General features: G+C 37.7%; 1 protein-coding gene across 1 annotated transcript in view; it reads right to left on the bottom strand.

The window, feature by feature from the left end:
• Window positions 1–19,336, bottom strand: part of LOC121409454 (TBC domain-containing protein kinase-like protein) — a 51,598-nt gene extending 32,262 nt beyond the window's left edge. The window contains exons 1-2 of the mRNA XM_041601388.1: window positions 19,215–19,336; window positions 12,788–13,007 (exon numbers count right to left, since the gene is read on the bottom strand). Of these exons, the coding sequence (XP_041457322.1) occupies window positions 12,788–12,980 (193 nt within the window). The 5' untranslated portion in view covers window positions 12,981–13,007; window positions 19,215–19,336. The remainder of the gene's footprint in view (window positions 1–12,787; window positions 13,008–19,214) is intronic.
• Window positions 19,337–19,832: the final 496 nt, after the last annotated feature.

Here is a 19,832-nt window from a genome sequence, read left to right as displayed (position 1 = left end):
ATCTAGGTCCCATAACAGTAAGGTTAGCAATTAATCGTACGCTAAATCATAATTTTCAGGATTAATTGTGCATTGTAGTCAATGCAATCAATCATTTACATGACTGCTAATAATTGCTAAGCTTTGTGTTCTACTGCAGTAATTAAAATTTTTCTCATCAAAATAGGGCATACATTTCGGAGAAAAGAACTTAAGAATTTGCACTGAATTTTGTTTATCAAGCTCATTCACACCCCTAATAGTTTTTCCCCAGAGAACACTCACTATTTATGATATACATAAATACTGTGCGTACTCTTGATTGGCTTTTGGTTCAGAACCAAAAGCCGATGCAGAATCGGCTTTTGGTTTGCGTTTACACGCTGTCACAGCTTGCCGTTCAGAACTGCGAGCCGATGCAAAACCCTGAAATGATATGCACACCAACAATATACGTCATAATAAAGACAACGGTGGATCCGTGCATTTACAATTACGTCACAATGGTAAAGTAAATGAAATGCGCACCAATTGCCGATGCAGAATTGGCTTTCTGTTTACACATAGTAAAAAAAGCTAATTCTGCATCGGCTCTCGGTTCTGAACCTACATGTACTACTTTGGTGGTGCAAAATTGCCGGTTCTGAACCGCGAGCCGATGCAAGTTAATCGCGTTTACACGCTATGAAAAAGCCGATGCAAAAGCCGATTAAAGTGTAAACATGGTAAAAGTTGAAAATGCTGAAATATATGTGGCAATGAACCTAAAAGAATTTGCCAAATGCTAACGCTGAATAAATCTGTCCATTCACACAATAACTGTTCATACATGAACATGTGTTGGTGCTATTTGGAATGATTTAAACAGATTATTATAATTCACTATTAACTCAATCTTACATCGAAAGCTAATCACAGTTGGGCTATACTTGCAAATACTGACAGGCATGAAAATCAATTCATACTTTTAAAACAAAGAAAGGCTTTCTAATGTTTCATGAAAGAATCTATGACATGGCTTCATGTGGTAATATTCCGGTTACACTTCGTCATTCCGAAGGTTCTTTATTCCGAAGGTTCGTAATTCCGAAACACGTAAATTGCCTATACCTCAATGTTCGTTAATCTAAAAACGAAAAGGGGTTTGTTAATCCGAACATTTGTGGCGTAATTCCGACGATTCGTTATTCCGAAGGTTCGATAATCCGAAAACGAAATAAGGTTCGTTGTTCCGAAGGTTCGTTAATCCGAAAATGAAAAAAAGGTTCGTTGATCCGAAAACGAAATAAGGTTCATTTTTCCGAAGGTTCGTTAATCCCAAAACGAAATAAGGTTCGTTTTTCCGAAGGTTCGTTAATCCGAAAACGAAATAAGGCTCGTTAATCCGAAAACAAAATAAGGTTCGTTAATCCGAAAAAAATAAGGTTCGTTAATCCGAACAAGTGGAATGCCTCTGGCCGTCTCACCTGCATCACGCGGTTCAATATAGCAGCAGTGCTGACTTTGAATACTACTCTAACTCGCACAAGATGTTCAGTGATACATGGTTACTCTTATGTCCACTTTTTATGAACTAGACCAATAAACTTACAGAGATATGATGGTTATTCAACAAAAAAAACCCAACATGGCCAAAGTTCATTGACCTTACATGACCTTTGACCTTGATCATGTGACCTGAAACTGGAACAGGATGTTCAGTGATACTTGATTACTCCTATGTACAAGTTTCATGAATCAGATCCATAAACTTTCAAAGTTATGATGGTAATTCAACAGATACACCCAATTCGGCCAAAGTTCATTGACCTTTGACCTTGGACATGTGACCTGAAACGCGCACAGGATGTTCAGTGATACTTGATTACTCTAATGTCCAAGTTTAATGAACTAGACAATAAACTTTCAAAGTTATGATGGTAATTCAACAGATACCCCGATTCGGCCAAAGTTCATTGACCCTAAATGACCTTTGACCTTAATCATTAGACCTGAAACTTGCAAAAAATGTTCAATGATGCTTGATTACTATTATGTCCAAGTTTCATGAATCAGATCCATAAACTTTCAAAGTTATGATGGGAATTTAACAGATATCCCCAATTCGGCCAAAGTTCTTTGACCCTAAATGACCTTTGACCTTGGTCATGTGACGTGAAACTCATGCAGGATGTTCAGTGATACTTGATTAACCTTATGTCCAAGTTTCATGAACTAGGTCCATATATTTTTTAAGTTATGATGACATTTCAAAAACTTAACCTCAGGTTAAGATATCGATGTTGATTCCTCCAACATGGTCTAAGTTCATTGACCCTAAATGACCTTTGACCTTGGTCATGTGACATGAAACTCTAATAGGATGTTCAGTAATACTTGATTAACCTTATGGCCAAGTTTTATTAACTAGGTCCATATACTTTCTAAGTTATGACGTCATTTCAAAAACTTAACCTCAGGTTAAGATTTGATGTTGACGCCGCCGCTGCCGTCGCCGTCGGAAAAGCGGCGCCTATAGTCTCACTTTGCTTCGCAGGTGAGACAGAAATGAAACCCGGGAAAGCAGAGGCAGAGGCAAGGGGAGGGGGGTGGGGGACACTTTTGCCGTTCAATTATTATGAGGATGGGAATGTAAGGGCGGCCGAACGAATTTTCGTTGGGGGTAAAGCCAAAAAATGAAACTCATACGTCAAAATGGGCACTTTGGTGATATTTTCACCTTAAGATTATCATCTGCTTAAAGTCATTGCGTGTTTGATAGTGATTAAGTAGAGACAAACCTTTTTTGAAGTGACTTCTTATTATGGCAAAATGTATATTTAGGCTTTATTTTTCGGGAGAGAGTATAATGAGCGAGCGGCTTGGTAAAACAAATTCAAAGGTGAAGTTGTATAACGTTTTTTGTGGTCAATTATTCTTAAAATGGCATTATTGCGAGGTGTTGCGAGCGTGAATCACAAGCTAAAACTTTAGGTTATTTCAATAAAAAATGAAAATTAGTTTTTAAAAATCTGAGCAGATTTCTGCTGTCATTAAAAAGATGTGCATCTACATGTAACTAAAGAATTAACACGAGTGCAAAACACGAGCTTAAACATACTGACCAGAAAAGGAACCTGTTAAAGAAAGCATTTAGTGACCTTTTTAGGATGCATATTTCACCAATCGAATGAGAGTGCGAAGCGCAAGCTGAAAATTTTCAATATTCCAGCCTGAAAACTTAACTTAACTTGTATACTTTAAAAAGAGTATTTTATTTCGAAAAAACATGAAAAACGGCATATTTATTTTTGAAGAAGGAACTTTCCCATTTTGGAAAATATTAATTCCATGTTTTTTATTTCATTTTTGATGCCCCCTGCCTCCCTCCCGACCTGATCTAAAGGGGACATTTTAAGAACTTTTTGCAGTTAGCCATGAAGACGATGCGTGTTTTAACCAATGGCGGCGGAACATATTTTTTTTTGGGGGGGGGCAAAGCAAAAAAAAGGGGCCAATAGGGGCAATTTGGTGCAAACGGATATTTTCACCATTAGATTATCATCTGTGTAAAGAGGTTGTGTGTTTTGTAGTAACTAAATTGAGCGCAATTTTTTAAGTGATCACTAAAGTTATATATTTACTTTTCATTTCTGCGAGCGTAGAGAGCAAGCGGTTTGGGGGAAAAAGTCAAATCTGAAGATGTAAAATTCACCTTTTTGGTCAATTACTGTTAAAAGGGCATCCTTGTGAGATGTTGCGAGCGAATCACGTGCTCAAACTTTTGGAAATTTCATGTGGGCCTAGAATGATAATATTGATATAGATATCATTTACCCAGGGAAGCCACTTCAGTTCTGAAAACTATTCTCCCAGCTATTATTATTTTTTTTTACAAGAATGCTTAGAATGTCCAGTTTTCAGGTTGGAAAATCAGAAAAATTTGGCTCACGTTTCTCGCTCGCATCAAGTATTGTTTATTGAGGAACTCTTTCTATTCCTGGTTACAAAAAAAGAAGTATGAAATGTCCAGTTTTCAGGTTGGAATATCACAAATTTTAAGCTTGCGGTTCACGCTCTCATTATTTAGTTCGTAAGATATATACCGGTATTCTATTCATGAGTCACTTAATGCAGTCCTTAAAAGATTACTTTCTGAAGCCTGTTGCACAAAACTTTTTACCTGAGAAAACTCTGGTAAAAAATGAAAACTAAGGTTAGTCTGATTTCCGCCACTGACTTTAGCACAGGGCAAAAACTCCTGTAAAAACAACCTGAGTTTTCTCAGGTAAAAAGTTTCATGCAACGGGCCCCAGGTCAGTATATAAACAAATTACAGCTCGCCCTCGCATTAATTCTTTAGAAAGATACACATCTTTCTCAAGATTACAAAAAATGCTCCGAATGCTCACTTCACGTCTTGTTACATGAAATGTCTACTAGTTTGAGCTTGCGATTCGCTTTCAACATCTCACAAGGATCATTATTAGTATTATTTTTATTACCAGCAGAAGCTGTTATTAAAAATGACATCCCCTCCAATACAAATCCTATTATCTAGAGGTTGTCCACACGCTTCCAACACACTTGATCCCCTGCATCTTTAATTAAACCATTTGCTTATAGGCAGCAATTGCTCAGATAAAATCGAAATTAGCCTATGCTTGATCAGGGCGCCTATATTCTTAATGAAATACATGCTTTGGCCCCAACACACATCATCGATCGTTATTACTATCATTGCATAATATCGTGTAATCTTGTAATGACAACATCGTTTTTGTTACCAAAATGAATTTTTATTTTCGGAAATACGAACCTTATTTAATTTTCGGATTAACGAACCTTATTTCGTTTTCGGATTAACAAACCTTATTTCGTTTTCGGATTAATGAACCTTCGGAATTACGAACTGTTACGATACTGCAACAAATAACAGAAGATTTTTAAATATAAAGTTTGAATTTTCCTTTTTTTTATTACAGGAAATAATTATACATAAATAAAACAAATAATGATCTTACATAAATCTCTTGAAGTGTCCAATGTAAAATCCCGAAGTGATGATGCTATATCCAAGTAATAATCCAAATGATAAAAATCCCAGTTGACTGGCGAAAATTCACAATGATGGCGATGATGAAACTGAGGTTGAAGTCCGATGAATAATAAGAGTCACTGCAACGAGTTGAAATGTCCGTGAAGACGATGTTGATGATGATTAACAGTCAATTTCAGCAATCCATGGGTTGAAGCGTGTTCATTGAACAGGTTGATGATGTTGATGATCTCGATGAGAACTGATAATTTCTCAAAATAACTGCAAACAGTTCATTGATGCATAAACTGCTCTGATCTGATCTGGTGAAGTGATCTCATATGATGTGATGTGATCTCCTGCTCTCATATGATGTGATGGTGTGATCTAATATGATGTGATGATGTCCTTAAAGAAACTGCAGCTATATATACTAAGTTTCAACTAATCTAGAAGCTTCTAAAAAAATGTCACCACCATAGAAGGTTCTAGTCCCTTCTTCCAAAAGAACTTTCTCCTTTCAGGAGCAGTAAAAATCCAGAACACTCTTGAATGACCTCATTGAAATCAACAGTGTCAATAGCATAGCTAAGCCTATTGTTCCTAATCTCTATTCAGAAATAACAATACAACTCCTTGGCCTTTTAAATAGGCAAGGCCTGCATAATAAAAGACATTCTTGAATGTTCTTTACAATTCTTGGCTATCCTTAAAGGGAAATAACTAATAGATAAATGTAATTGCTTTTAAAATTCTTTTACAATTATTCATATATGTAACACCTCCCCCACCGGGGAAAAGAAAGCTTTACCGTAGTAAAGGTTTCTTTATGATTATTTTTTCTTTTAACTGTTCAAAGTCATCTTGATAAATCATTTACAGTTATCGTGTACAAAGATATAGTACTTAACGAACATGTTAAAAATAAATGAACATCAAAGATGTTTTCTTCAAATGACACACTTGGTCAAAATCATGAATAATTTCACTTTTTATACTCTTGATAGAGCATCAGCAATTACATTATTCTTTCCCTTTATGTGTACAATTTTCAAAGGGAATGGTTGGAGCATTAGGCTCCATCTGTACAGTCTTTGATTCTTTGTTTTGAATTTCTCCAAAAACACAAGAGGATTGTGGTCTGTATAGACTGTAATCTCTCCATTGGTTAGATACACCTCAAACTGCTGAAGGGCTAGTACGAGACTCAGGGCCTCTTTTTCAATAGTTGAGTATTTCTTTTGAAACCGATTGAGTTTCTTAGAGAAGTAGCACACTGGTTTTTCGATGCCTTCTTCATCTTCTTGGAGCAATACTGCTCCTACTCCAACATCACATGCATCAATAGCTACTTTGAATGGCTTTGTGAAGTTTGGAGCTGCCAAAACAGGCTCATTTACCAAAATGGCCTTTAATTTCTCAAATGATCTTTGACATTCGTCAGACCAAACATACTTCACTTTTGCCTTCAGCAGGTTTGTCAGAGGACTAACCACTGTACTGAAATTTGGAACAAATTTCCTGTAGAAGCCACTCATACCTAAGAATCTGAGCAATTCTTTCTTAGTTGTGGGAATTGGGAAGTCTAAGATAGCTTGTATCTTGGCTTCTCTTGGTAGCACTTGCCCTTGACCAACCACATGACCAAGATATGTGACCTTTGCCTTGGCAAATTCACTTTTCATCAGATTCACTACTAGATTGGCTTTGTCCAGCCTGTCAAACAGTGCTCTCAAATGATTCAGATGATCATTCCAAGTATCACTGTATACTAGGATGTCGTCTATGTATACGACACAATTGTCAAGTCCGGCAATCACTTGATTTGTCAACCTTTGGAAGGTTGCTGGTGCATTTTTCATTCCAAAAGGCATGACTTTGCATTGAAACAAGCCTTCAGGTGTAACAAAGGCTGATATCTCTTTGGCTCGGTCAGTCAGTGGCACTTGCCAATATCCTTTAAGCAAGTCTATCTTTGTGATATAGGCAGAATTTCCAACCCTATCAATACAATCTTCTAACCTAGGAATTGGATACGAGTCAGTCTTAGTTACTGCATTTACCTTTCGGTAATCAATGCAAAATCTCTGAGAGCCATCTGGCTTTGGAACCATTACAATGGGAGAACTCCAACTACTCTGACTCGGTTCGATTATGTCATTATCTAACATAAACTGTATTTCCTTATTCACCATTTCCAACTTGCTTGGATTGAGCCTATAAGGATTCTGTTTGATAGGTCTTACATCACCTACGTCTACATCATGTACAGTTAAAGGTGTACGACCTGGTTTGTCTTTACATACATTCTCATATTCTCTTAACAGGCCAGATATATCATTTCTCTGATATTCAGGCAGGTGTTTTAATGCCTCATCCATGTTTTCTATCATCTCTGAGTTAGACAACTTTACACCACATGGTTCGTTCTTAGATACATCTGTATAAGACAATTCATTATCTGTCTTTCCATAGCATTCTTCTTCATGTACATCTACATGTTTTTCTTCTTCTTTGACCTGTGTTGTACCTATTGGCTGACTAGCCTCTCGCTCAAAGTATTCTTTTAACATGTTTACATGACAAACTCTTTGAGACTTTCTTCGATCAGGGGTACTGATCACATAGTTGACATCATTCAATTTCTTTTTGACTATGTAGGGACCACTAAACCTAGCTTTCAAGGGCTCACCTTGCAAAGGCAACAACACTAATACTTTGTCTCCAGGCTTGAAACTTCGCTCTTTTGCATTTTTGTCAGCTTGAGCTTTCATTTTTCCCTGCGACTCTTTCAAGTGTTCCTTAGCCACATCACAAGCTTTTGAGAGCCTTTCTCTAAACTTTGACACATAGTCTAGAAGGTTTACATCATCATCCTGAACCATAAACCTCTCTTTGATAAGCTTTAGAGGACCCCTAACCTCATGACCATAGACTAATTCAAATGGACTGAAACCTGTGGACTCATTCGGGGAATCCCTAGTTGCAAACAGTAGGAATGAGATCCCTTTATCCCAGTCATCGGGATAGTCTTCACAATAAGCCCTAATCATGGTCTTCAAAGTCTGATGATAGCGTTCTAACGCTCCTTGGGACTGTGGGTGATAAGCAGAGGATTTGATCTGCTTTATTCCCAACTCCTTCATAACTTGCTGAAATATTCCTGACATGAAATTTGACCCTTGATCAGATTGAATTTCCTTCGGCAGACCGTACCTAGTGAAAAACTGCACTAACGCCTGCACCACTGTCTTTGCAGTGATACTTCTCAAAGGTATCGCCTCTGGAAACCGTGTAGACAAGTCCATAATCGTCAGGAGAAATCTGTGACCCGACCTAGTTCTGGGTAAGGGTCCGACACAATCAACAAGAACCCTAGTAAAAGGTTCATCAAATGCAGGAATGGGTATCAATGGAGCAGGCTTGATAGAAGGCTGTGCCTTACCAATAATCTGACATGTATGACATGTCTTACAGAAATGCACAACATCTTTGTGCATCTTAGGCCAGTAGAAATGCCTCATAATTCTATCTTCTGTCTTCCGAATACCGACATGACCTGCCATAGGTAACTCATGAGCCATTTTCAGAATATCTGTGCGGTAACAAGGAGGAACTACAACCTGGTGAATTATACACCAATCTTCATCAGCTGGTCTCCGGGGAGGTCTCCATTTCCTCATCAAAATGTCATCTTTGACATAAAAGCACTCAGGAACCTTATCAGCCTCAGCCTCAGAACATGCTTTCTGTGACAAGCTTTTTAATTCTGGGTCTGCCTGTTGTGCCTGTACAAGGGAGGATTTACTAAACAAACTATCATTGTTAGCAACAGAGCCTTCAACACTATCCCCATTCAAATCCTTGAAAAAGGTTTCAGCTAACCAGACATCAGTACTCTCCTCTACATCAGCAGATTCCGCATCATCCTTTCAGCTCTACGAGTCTGAGACCTAGTAACAACACAATCCGGGAAAATCCCTGGAAAATCTTCCTGCAACAATTCAGTTTCAGCTACCTCAACGGGCTTTTCCGAAACCACTGGAGATGCAACAACTTTATCTCCAGCCAAGTCGTTACCTAACAAGAAATCAACACCTTTCATGGGTAATTCTGGAACGACACCAACAGTCACAGGACCACTAACTAGGTCACACTTTAAGTCGACCTTATGCAAAGGAACCGACATGAAATTTGGGCCAATACCTTGAACTAAGACGTTGGCATTCTCTGAACTCTCCGGAGGAAGAGCCGAATCCCCTGGCACCATCAGGGACTGTGCAGCCCCTGTATCCCTAAGGATCACCACTGACCTACCAGCAGCACCAGTCGAACAAGGGGATACTTCACCATCATGCAAAAAACTTCTAAAAGTTTCATCAACCTGTTTGACTTTATCAGCAAATTCTAGAGAAACACTCTCAACATCTTGATTGGGCTCTGATGGAACAAACTCCATCGAGGGAACACTTGTTTGCTTGACAAAACCCATGTCTTTCTTAGTTTTGGTTGGCATTCCAACCAATTTCCAACATGATTCTTTCAAATGTCCCGATTTATGACAATGAGTACAAATTTTGGAACTACGACTCTCAGACCGTTTGGTTGATTCTGTGCCCCCACTAGCCTGATCCTTATTAGCGTCTTTGTCCTTGCTTGCATATTTTCCCTCACTAGGTTTATTGTGGGATTCAAATGACCCTTTACCTTTCTTTTTCCAATAATTCTTGAAAGGAGGCCTATCTCCACTACCTTTATGTGTGACCTCAAATTCATCAGCTACTATGGCTGCTTTACTGACTTCAGTAACTCTATGGTCATCTAAGTGAGATTTAATGCCAAAAGGAAGACTCTTTTTGAATTCTTCTAGGAGGACAACTTCCCTAAGGTGAACAAAATCTTTGTCAACTTTCAGTGATCTGTACCACTTATCGAACATCATTTCTTGTTCCCTAGCAAATTCAACATACGTCTGGCCTGTTTGTCTTTGCATGTTCCTAAATTTATGTCTGTACGCTTCTGGTACCAACTCATATGCATTGAGAATTGTTTCTTTTACTGTAGCATAGTCACATGATTGCGTTTCAGAGAGTGAAGAATAGACTTTTGCAGCCTTTCCAACAAAAACACTTTGGAGGAGAAGAGTCCAGTATTCCTCGGGCCAATTCAGTCTCTTGGCCACTTTTTCAAATGACACAAAATATGTATCAACTCCCTCTTCATCAAATTTTGGCACAAGGCGAATATTTTTCGCCACATCAAAGCCTTGGGGAGATTTATCTTGAGTAGAGTTAGTATTTGCATGAGCTAACTCCATTTCTTTCAATTTCAACTGGTACTCTAATCTCATTTTCTCCATTTCTATTTCCTTTTTAAGGTTGATTTTCTCTTTTTCTAATTCAATGTTTGCCAGTTGGATCTGAGCATCCTCTGACATATTGATAGAAGTTTCAGACTCCTCTGTAAGCTTCATGTGACTAGCTAACAAGTCAATTATCTCTGCCTTCTTTAAACCTGGGGCTAGAGATACACCCAAATGATCACAAACTGTTATCAAATCATCTTTCTTCAGTGACTTCAAATGATCATATGACAATTCTGTCCTCGCAAGAAATTCTTCAACATCAAATGTAGCCATAGTGAATATACACAAATACAAGCACGTAATAACACAGTACAGTATATTCTAGAACTTTCCAAAATGTTTCCAATTCAAATTGGCTTTTGTTTCAAATTGACTTTCGTCTCAAATTGGCTTTCAAATTTGGTTTTCGTTTCAAATTGCCTTGGCTTGTACAAATTTGGTTTCCGTTTCCCGGACAAGCCCCCAAAATTATTTGTTACGATACTGCAACAAATAACAGAAGATTTTTAAATATAAAGTTTGAATTTTCCTTTTTTTTATTACAGGAAATAATTATACATAAAATAAAACAAATAATGATCTTACATAAATCTCTTGAAGTGTCCGATGTAAAATCCCGAAGTGATGATGCTATATCCAAGTAATAATCCAAATGATAAAAATCCCAGTTGACTGGCGAAAATTCACAATGATGGCGATGATGAAACTGAGGTTGAAGTCCGATGAATAATAAGAGTCACTGCAACGAGTTGAAATGTCCGTGAAGACGATGTTGATGATGATTAACAGTCAATTTCAGCAATCCATGGGTTGAAGCGTGTTCATTGAACAGGTTGATGATGTTGATGATCTCGATGAGAACTGATAATTTCTCAAAATAACTGCAAACAGTTCATTGATGCATAAACTGCTCTGATCTGATCTGGTGAAGTGATCTCATATGATGTGATCTCCTGCTCTCATATGATGTGATGGTGTGATCTAATATGATGTGATGATGTCCTTAAAGAAACTGCAGCTATATATACTAAGTTTCAACTAATCTAGAAGCTTCTAAAAAAAATGTCACCACCATAGAAGGTTCTAGTCCCTTCTTCCAAAAGAACTTTCTCCTTTCAGGAGCAGTAAAAATCCAGAACACTCTTGAATGACCTCATTGAAATCAAGAGTGTCAATAGCATAGCTAAGCCTATTGTTCCTAATCTCTATTCAGAAATAACAATACAACTCCTTGGCCTTTTAAATAGGCAAGGCCTGCATAATAAAAAGACATTCTTGAATGTTCTTTACAATTCTTGGCTATCCTTAAAGGGAAATAACTAATAGATAAATGTAATTGCTTTTAAAATTCTTTTACAATTATTCATATATGTAACAGAACCTTATTTCGTTTTCGGATTAACGAACCTTCGGAATTACGAACCTTATTTTGTTTTCGGATTAACGAACCTTCGGAATTACGAACCTTATTTCGTTTTCGGATTAACGAACCTTCGGAATTACGAACCTTATTTCGTTTTCGGATTGACGAACCTTCGGAATTATGAACCTTCGGAAATACGAACCTTCGGAATTACGAATGTATGCGAATATTCCAAGATCCATTTTTTTGAGATAAAAATAAAATATTATATCTCTGTCAAAGTTAGGAAATACCCTTTAAATCTCTTTGAATTGATATTCTGATTACCATTGTCCAACACATAGACACACCTATTTTTTATAGCAAGAAAGGCCGACTAATAGCGCTCTCATCTCATTCAACCATTGAAAATCATTTCCACAATGAGGTGTGGCAAAGGAGTTAGATTTCTTCAACCTATTAAATTGCACTACACGCCAGCGTGCCTTTATTTGTTTGATGTCAATATTGCATCATTATTTACAGGCACCATTGCAAAGACAAGATTAGTCAAGATAAGCCTTTCTAAATAATTCATTCTACAAGAATATTACTCTCTATGTCTTTTTCCTTTCAAAATACTTTTTACTCTTTCCTTTTCAACATTTTCCTTCATTATCAGTTAAAAATTTGGAGCCAATTCACCCGGGAATATCATAAATATTCTTAAATAAACATAAAGAGCTGGGGCCGATTGCACGAAATGGTCTTTCCAAGGACCGTCTTTCGTGTCGCCCATCTTTTATGATACGCTATCAGCGGGGTGTTTCTGAAATTTATGATAAAGAATAAGATTCGTTAGCTTGCTTTTAAATCAAATTTTATACAATTTCATGATATATCACATCATTTTATAAACAAATATTTGTTTATTTTAATGGACGAATGAAATATGTTTGCAGATGATTTATTTAAAATGCGTTTCACATGGCGCATCATAAAATATGGGCGACACGAAAGACGGTCCTTGCAAAGACCCTTTCGTGCAATCGGCCCCTGATATCAGATATGACACTCAACTGACCATGTTTACCCCTGACAGCATCCAGGTACTGACAAAGTCTTGGGTGGTGAAGGACCTTCAGGGCTTGGAACCGCCCAAGAATCTTGATGGAACTAGGAGTGAGCGGGAGGCCATCCGCTCCACACTGGTCATTAGCATACCTAGAGGCATAGAATGTTGACACTCCGATCTCTGCATCCCCGATTGGCTGCATGGCAAACACTCAGTCAAGATCACTAGTCTTTGTTACAAAAAAAGAGAGGAAAATATTGAAATAGTTCGAATTTAAGAAAAAATATTTGAAGAAAAAAAATCTTAAAATGTGAAAATCTATTCCTTCACCCCTTCACCATTTCTCTCATAATCGTGTTTTGTACACAACCAGATCGCGATACGCAAAGGTAAAAAAGGTTGTTACTTACTCAACGCTGTAGGGCGTTCTTCCCAAGCGTTTCATTGCATGTTCTATGTACTGTCCAGTCTTCCCCTTGTAGTATAGACTGCAATCAGGGTTCCCAGCTTTTCAAGAAAACAAATTCCCTGATTTTTCCCTGATGAAGTTATAAAATTCCCTGATAATTATTTAAACCAAATCCCAGTTTTGCAAGTTGTTGCAGTGAATTACATGTATTTTCAGTATCAAAAACAATAATGTAAAACTAATTAGTACCACCATAACCAGTCATTCAATTGATGTTTTGATATGTAACAAAATATAACAGAGTCTGACTGACTACCGTGTTCTAGATGAGGAAAAATATGTCCTTCATGTGTTGTAGAGCTACCGTTAACCTACCTCGAGCGAAGTTCATGCAGGCTCCACTCCACTTCACGACCGCTACACTTCGCTCCACCTATCCAAACTTCGAGACGGTGAACTCGATCGGATATTCCGAGTGACAAAGGTGCGAGGGTCTGAGCTTGGACCGAACCCGGTACCTCGCGCATCCGCACGCAATGTTTTGAAATCAGCAGCGACTTATTTATGTGTGTGAGGAACTTCATTTTGGCTCTAAATCCCCAGTTTTGAGACTGATAGAAGCATGGGAAAGAAGTGAAACTTTGTGTAAAGTAAGAATATTAGTTTTGTTTTTAAAGATTGTGATGTTGCATGCATTTTATAGTTCCCCCATAAAATCCCACTTTTGTCACTTTGTCACTCGGAATATCCAATCGAGTTCACCGTCTAAAAGTTAACCGTAGCCTACTACTAACTTTTTTATGCGTTGCGTAACGTTGGGGAAGAACAATAGGAAACAAGATAGCGGCATAAACATCAGGCAAGTCTCTTCCATCTCTTCACAATATTTTTCTCATTCTTTTGATGAATTCTTGTTTAAAAATAAAATTGATAGTGTAGAAATGTCGGAAATGAGTTGTATCCCATGATATGTCATGCAGACTATACATGATTTAGATTGTTTTACTTAAGAAGGAAAGTACAAATCTCAGGGGTGAAAATTTTAGGTTTTGGGGCGGTACCGGTACGTGCAGATGAATGGGAAGGAATTCCTAGCTTCATGGAGAGTAAGCATATGTTAGTAAAATGATTTTTACTCTCTAGAAGTAGAAGCCTCCAGTCCTGGCTATCCACTGCCACCCAAACTCCTGCTGTTGTTGTTGTTCGTTTTGTGCCTGTTTCACGCCCTAGTAGTCCCCTCGGTAGACATAAGCTTGTAACCGATTTTGCAACCGGCTACCGATTCCATTCGATTTTCACCACAATCAGCGATCACTTGCTGATCTTCGATCATGCCCCTTGAAGGAAAAAATCAGCATATGCCATAGATCTAGTTACAGTGCATGATCGCTCAGAACATATTTCAAGATTATTTTTGAGGTGCTAGCTATTTCTCTGACGATGTTGTGATAGCGGATGCCGCCGTGAAATTTTTAAAGGTCGTATTACTGACGGAGCTCGTTGCGTTACTATCTTACATCGTTTATGATGATATACATCTTCTTTTCAACCTCGTGGTGATAGCGGACCCCGCCGTGAACTTAAAAAGTCTTCTTATTGACGGACATCACTGCGCTACTCTCTTACATCGTCTATGATGATAGACATCTTCTTGTCAACCTCATGGCATGCATGGTGTTAGCGGACACCGCTGTGAACTTAACAAGGTCGTATTATTGATAGACATCATTGCGCGACTCTTACATCGAACAAGATCATTCCAATAATTCTAAATAGCTAGCACCTCATAAAAAAATACTTATAAAAGAGGTCCCGCCGATCGTTTATTATTGACATGTGATCTATGAGAATTATTTTCATTTTATTTTCCTTTGCGTCTTTGCTCGGAAGATGTGTCAGACATTCGTTAATCTTTCCAATAAAAATCACTCATTTTATTGTAAAGCAGTAACACCTCAAACCCCTTTTAAAACATGTTTCAAACGATCTCGCATGTTGGCGACTCCCATTCCAATGCATTCATCTTTGGCAGTAGAGGCGCTGGTCAGAAAATTGGGATCGTCCCAGTTTACAGGGACTGTCTCAGTTTATAAGGATTTCTTCACACAAGAAATCTAGGAAAGTTCAATCACCTGTCAAGTGCCGACACCAATCAAGAGTGCTAGTCAATGTAAACATATCAGGTTTCAAGACAAGATTATTGGAAGACGGTAAGTCATGAAAAATAGACGGTGAACTGGGGGGAATTGAGGTCACTGAATCTATTTTTAGCACTCTCAATTTCCGTAATTGCTGTCTTTGTCCCGTAGGGCGAAGTGAAAAAAAAACGTCCCCATAAACAAGGAGCCACCCAGTCTCAATTAGTGCTGCAGCCGAACCGCCGAACCGAACGGAAGTTCGCCGAACTTGGCACTTCCGAACCGGACCGAACCGAACACAAAGGCCTGGTTCGGAAGTTCGGTAAAAAAAAAAATGTTAACATGCAATGCGTAAGTGTGATGACTACATACTAGATTTAAGTATAAAATTGAACAAAAAAATATTGGTTAGTGATTGTGCACAAAGAGAATTCCACTCAATATATTTTTAAAATCCACTATGATAGCTCCCATCACGTCTTTGATTGAACTGTTATCAACTTAAGAATATTTTATTAACATAAATATATTTTTTCTTGATAAAATGAGGGGACATTTTGAAGCTTAACTCGGTATAAAAGTGTGGTGTAATTACGTATTGCCATAATCGATCGTGATCGTAATCGGACCTAATCATTTTGTATTTAATAAAGAAAAAGAACCAGACATAAATTCATTCCTCGTAAATGACAAAGTATGACAGTTTCGGTCTCGTGTTTGATTAAATTTTTATCATTTTCAATTTTTTTTATAAACATGAATATATTTTTTTCCTTATAAAATGTGGGGACATTTTAAGCTTAACTCAGTTAAAAAGTGTAGTTGAATTACGTATTGCTGTAATCGGACGTACATTTAATTGTTTTGTATTTAAAAAAAAAGAAAAAGACAAGACAAATTAATTCCTTGTGACTGACAAAGTAATGGTAAAGTATATATATTCCACCTTCTGAAATTTCCATATTAATATAAAAGATAAATAAATAAGAGATGAAGAAATGAGGGTGAAAAACAGAAAATATAAAAATTCAAACCAAATCAACGCATGTTCCCTGATCGATGTTCCGGAAATGGTTGGTAAGGAAAGTTGAAACAGGAAGTCCAAACAACCTGCTCTCGGTTGCTATTATACAGGTAAAATTCGTATTCCGAACTTGAAACGTTTTTCCATTGTCAATATTTTCTTAAAAGTGGTTTAATCTGGTCAATTACTGAAAATGAAATGATAAATTATCAGTTCCGTCTTAGTTCTGACGATCAACGCCGGGTGATTTCACAACACTAAAATACAGTGTAGTCCCATGTACTCATTTTCGTGTTGGAAATATGTTTGAAGTCACGTAGCGTCGATCTTTCTGGACAAAGAATGGACTGATATTTTATCTTTTTAAAGTAATTCATTGACCAGATTTCTCCAGTTTTGAAAATAGGGACTTTCTAAAACACTCATATTCTTTGGAACGTGAATTTTACTGGTATAACAGTTGAGTGGAGGTTGTAAGTCTACTGTTTCGACATTCCCGACCAACACTTTCCAATTTGAGAAGCTGCGTTGGCAATGACATCGTAATTAGGCCTGGGACGATTGTCATTTTCACCATTCGATTATTTCCTGAAAAAATAATTGAATGATTCGATTGTTCGTTGGGGAATCACGTCTTTTAAGTCACAATAGGTGACCTAATTTATGGTGACCCCCCCATGAAGAAATCTCCATCAAAGTCACATGTTTAGCATAAATGAAAGTAGGCCCTTTTCCCTTGTTTCCGTGATTTTTATATCAAAAGAAACTACATGAAATGAGATTAAATCTTTCAGTATATTGTTCCAATGATTATCTTTCCTAAATCAATGCTGTTACTCTGGCATCATGCATACATCCCTCCAAGTGCCATACCCCTTCATATGAATGAATCAGCCCAGATCAGCCCAAAGACGTAAACAACTCATTCATGAAGTATTCTTTGAGATTGACCCCAGGTGAAGCATTTCACTTGAAAAATTTCATCCCTTGCCCACACCATTTCTCCGCCCCCACTTGTGGCACTGTCCACGATGCTACACATGTATTTAAAAAAAAAAATGGTGTGGGCAAGGGATGAAATTTTTCAAGTGAAATGCTTCACCTGGGGTCAATCTCAAAGAATACTTCATGAATTTGCAAAATATTTCATTTGAAATACCTTCAAAATTACGATTTTTTTATCATTTGAACCTACATGTATAACTGGGTCTATTTTTGGAGACTAGTCGAGAAAGTACTGGGGAAGACGGGCGCATGTTGGAATGTCGTTTTCATTGTGTGAGGGGATATAAAAAGGTTGCATTGTTTTGAAACATGAAAGGAATTGTCCGGCTCCCACCCTATCTTTCTCTCTCTCTGTCCCTCTCACACACACACACACACACACAGATGGGGGAGGGGTCAATTCATTTCTGAAGTCATGACCTTTCCTGATAAGGGAACCACTGCCTTCTTCTTTGTTTCCCAAAGTTTCATTGGCTATCCGAAGGTCCAATCAGCTCAAGTGAGCTGGTTGTGTGTTTACTTATTGTTTTGTGCACGCAGACAATGACTTATTTTGTGTATCGACGGCAAGGTCGGGTGGGATTAAAATTTTCGGAGCGCTTTCATGTTGGTGTGTAACTGTGAATGTGATACAATCATTGATCATTTTTGAAAAATTACCTCGGTAACATTATAATTTTTAAACCTGTATGAAGTATTAAAAAACCTTTGTCATCGTTGTTTTCTTGTTTTTGTTATTATTACTTGGGTATTCGAGTTATCCCAATGTCATAATCAGGATCTACCGAACATTCGATTAGTGTAAATTTTTCTATTTTTTTTTTCGATTGGTGATTGGCGGCATGCCAATCGAACCATTCGATCAATCGATGTTTACTCCCAGGCCTAATCGTAATCGATCATGATCATAGCTACTTGAAATAATCATGAAAAAAATATTCTGATCTTTGTAATTCTGTTTCTGTCCTGATTCTCTCATTATCAATATTTTTTCTTTTTTTTAATTTTCATTTTAAAAAAGAAAGTAGAAATGACTTATTTTTTGTTTAAAGATTAAAACAAAAGAAAGTTCAACAATTTTCATAACTATTCTTTTTAGAAACAAAATTTATTATAAATATATGATAGATCATGCTGGAGATCACTTGTTTGTGGGTCGGCGATCTTTATTTTTTTATATGTTAAATATAATTTGGCATTTATTGCCGAACCCCGAACCGAAATTCGGAAAAAAATTGCCTAACCCGAACACGCCGCCTGACTTGCAGCACTAGTCTCAATTTATCAAGACACAATTTGTCTTGGTTTATGAGGATATCCTTGTTTTCTGGGACAATCCCAATTTATGGACCAGCGCCTCTACTGTTTGGAACTTTATCAGGAAGATGCGCGCGACCGCAAACAAAATTTTGATTTATTCCTTTGTTTTTAAACATCGCCGGTTCGATTTCGATTCAGAAGCTTATTAACTGCCCATCCGATTTTCGATCTGATTTTTTATTCAATTTACAACATAAGGTAGACACTTGGTGTTACGAACTCAAAGGTAGAAAAAACTGCTAGGTAATTTTTTTGTGCACCAAACTCCTGCGAGCTACTAAACTATCTTCTCCAACGCACACACATGCTAAATCCACTGATTTAGCTCATGTGCAATTCAAATGATTGTATCACATAATTGTGACGACCCACTTTGAAAACATGTGCATGAGAATCGCATGTACACCGGCACCGTACTGACTACTCATATTGAATGACCTCCCGTGTGCACAACTCAACGACCGGTACATGCATCATTTACACGGGAAAAAGTACAGATTGACCACAAAATATGTTGCGTATTTAGTTCTAAATTCTTACCACAATTTTTCTCAGTTCATCAGTGTCAGAATAGCTAAGATCTTCGATTTTATGCTTGCTTATGAGCGTTTTTTCTGTTGGACATTTGAAGCACTAGGTTAACGCCAGGCTGGCTCGATCAGCAAAAATCGGTCAACAAGCTAGCCGGCCGGCCGCGCCGGCACGGACGGTAGAGTAGGCCGAGGCCATTGGCCAGCATCCATGCTCGGACGTGCCCATGCCAGCCAGCGCCCCAGAGCTAGTCAAGCTCGGATCCGAGGAGGAGCTCGAGCGCGGAGAGCAAGAGGGGCGTGTCTGAGCTAAACTTGACTGGATGCCGAAATTTAGAGACAGAGCATCACATCCGCTCTCATGCACACAGGCACTAATTAAACAAACACGTTTAAAACACCATTTAATGTAATTTAGACCTACCGTCCGGGCCTCCTGTATTAAATCTATTTTATATGGCTGCTAAATGTAAATTGATGGGAGCCTGGTCGGACTAATAATTGATCCATCATATTCCAGTATTTTCTTCCTTTTTATTTCATTTTAATTTATCATTATTATTATTTATGTATAATTATGAATTATTATATATATATATATTTTTTTTTTTGGGGGGGGGAGGGGTCG

Source organism: Lytechinus variegatus, chromosome 1, assembly GCF_018143015.1.
Source record: "Lytechinus variegatus isolate NC3 chromosome 1, Lvar_3.0, whole genome shotgun sequence".
In the NCBI taxonomy this organism is placed as follows: domain Eukaryota; kingdom Metazoa; phylum Echinodermata; class Echinoidea; order Temnopleuroida; family Toxopneustidae; genus Lytechinus; species Lytechinus variegatus.
The sequence above is the reverse complement of the archived record's forward strand: the minus strand, read 5'-3'. Positions and strand labels throughout refer to the sequence as shown.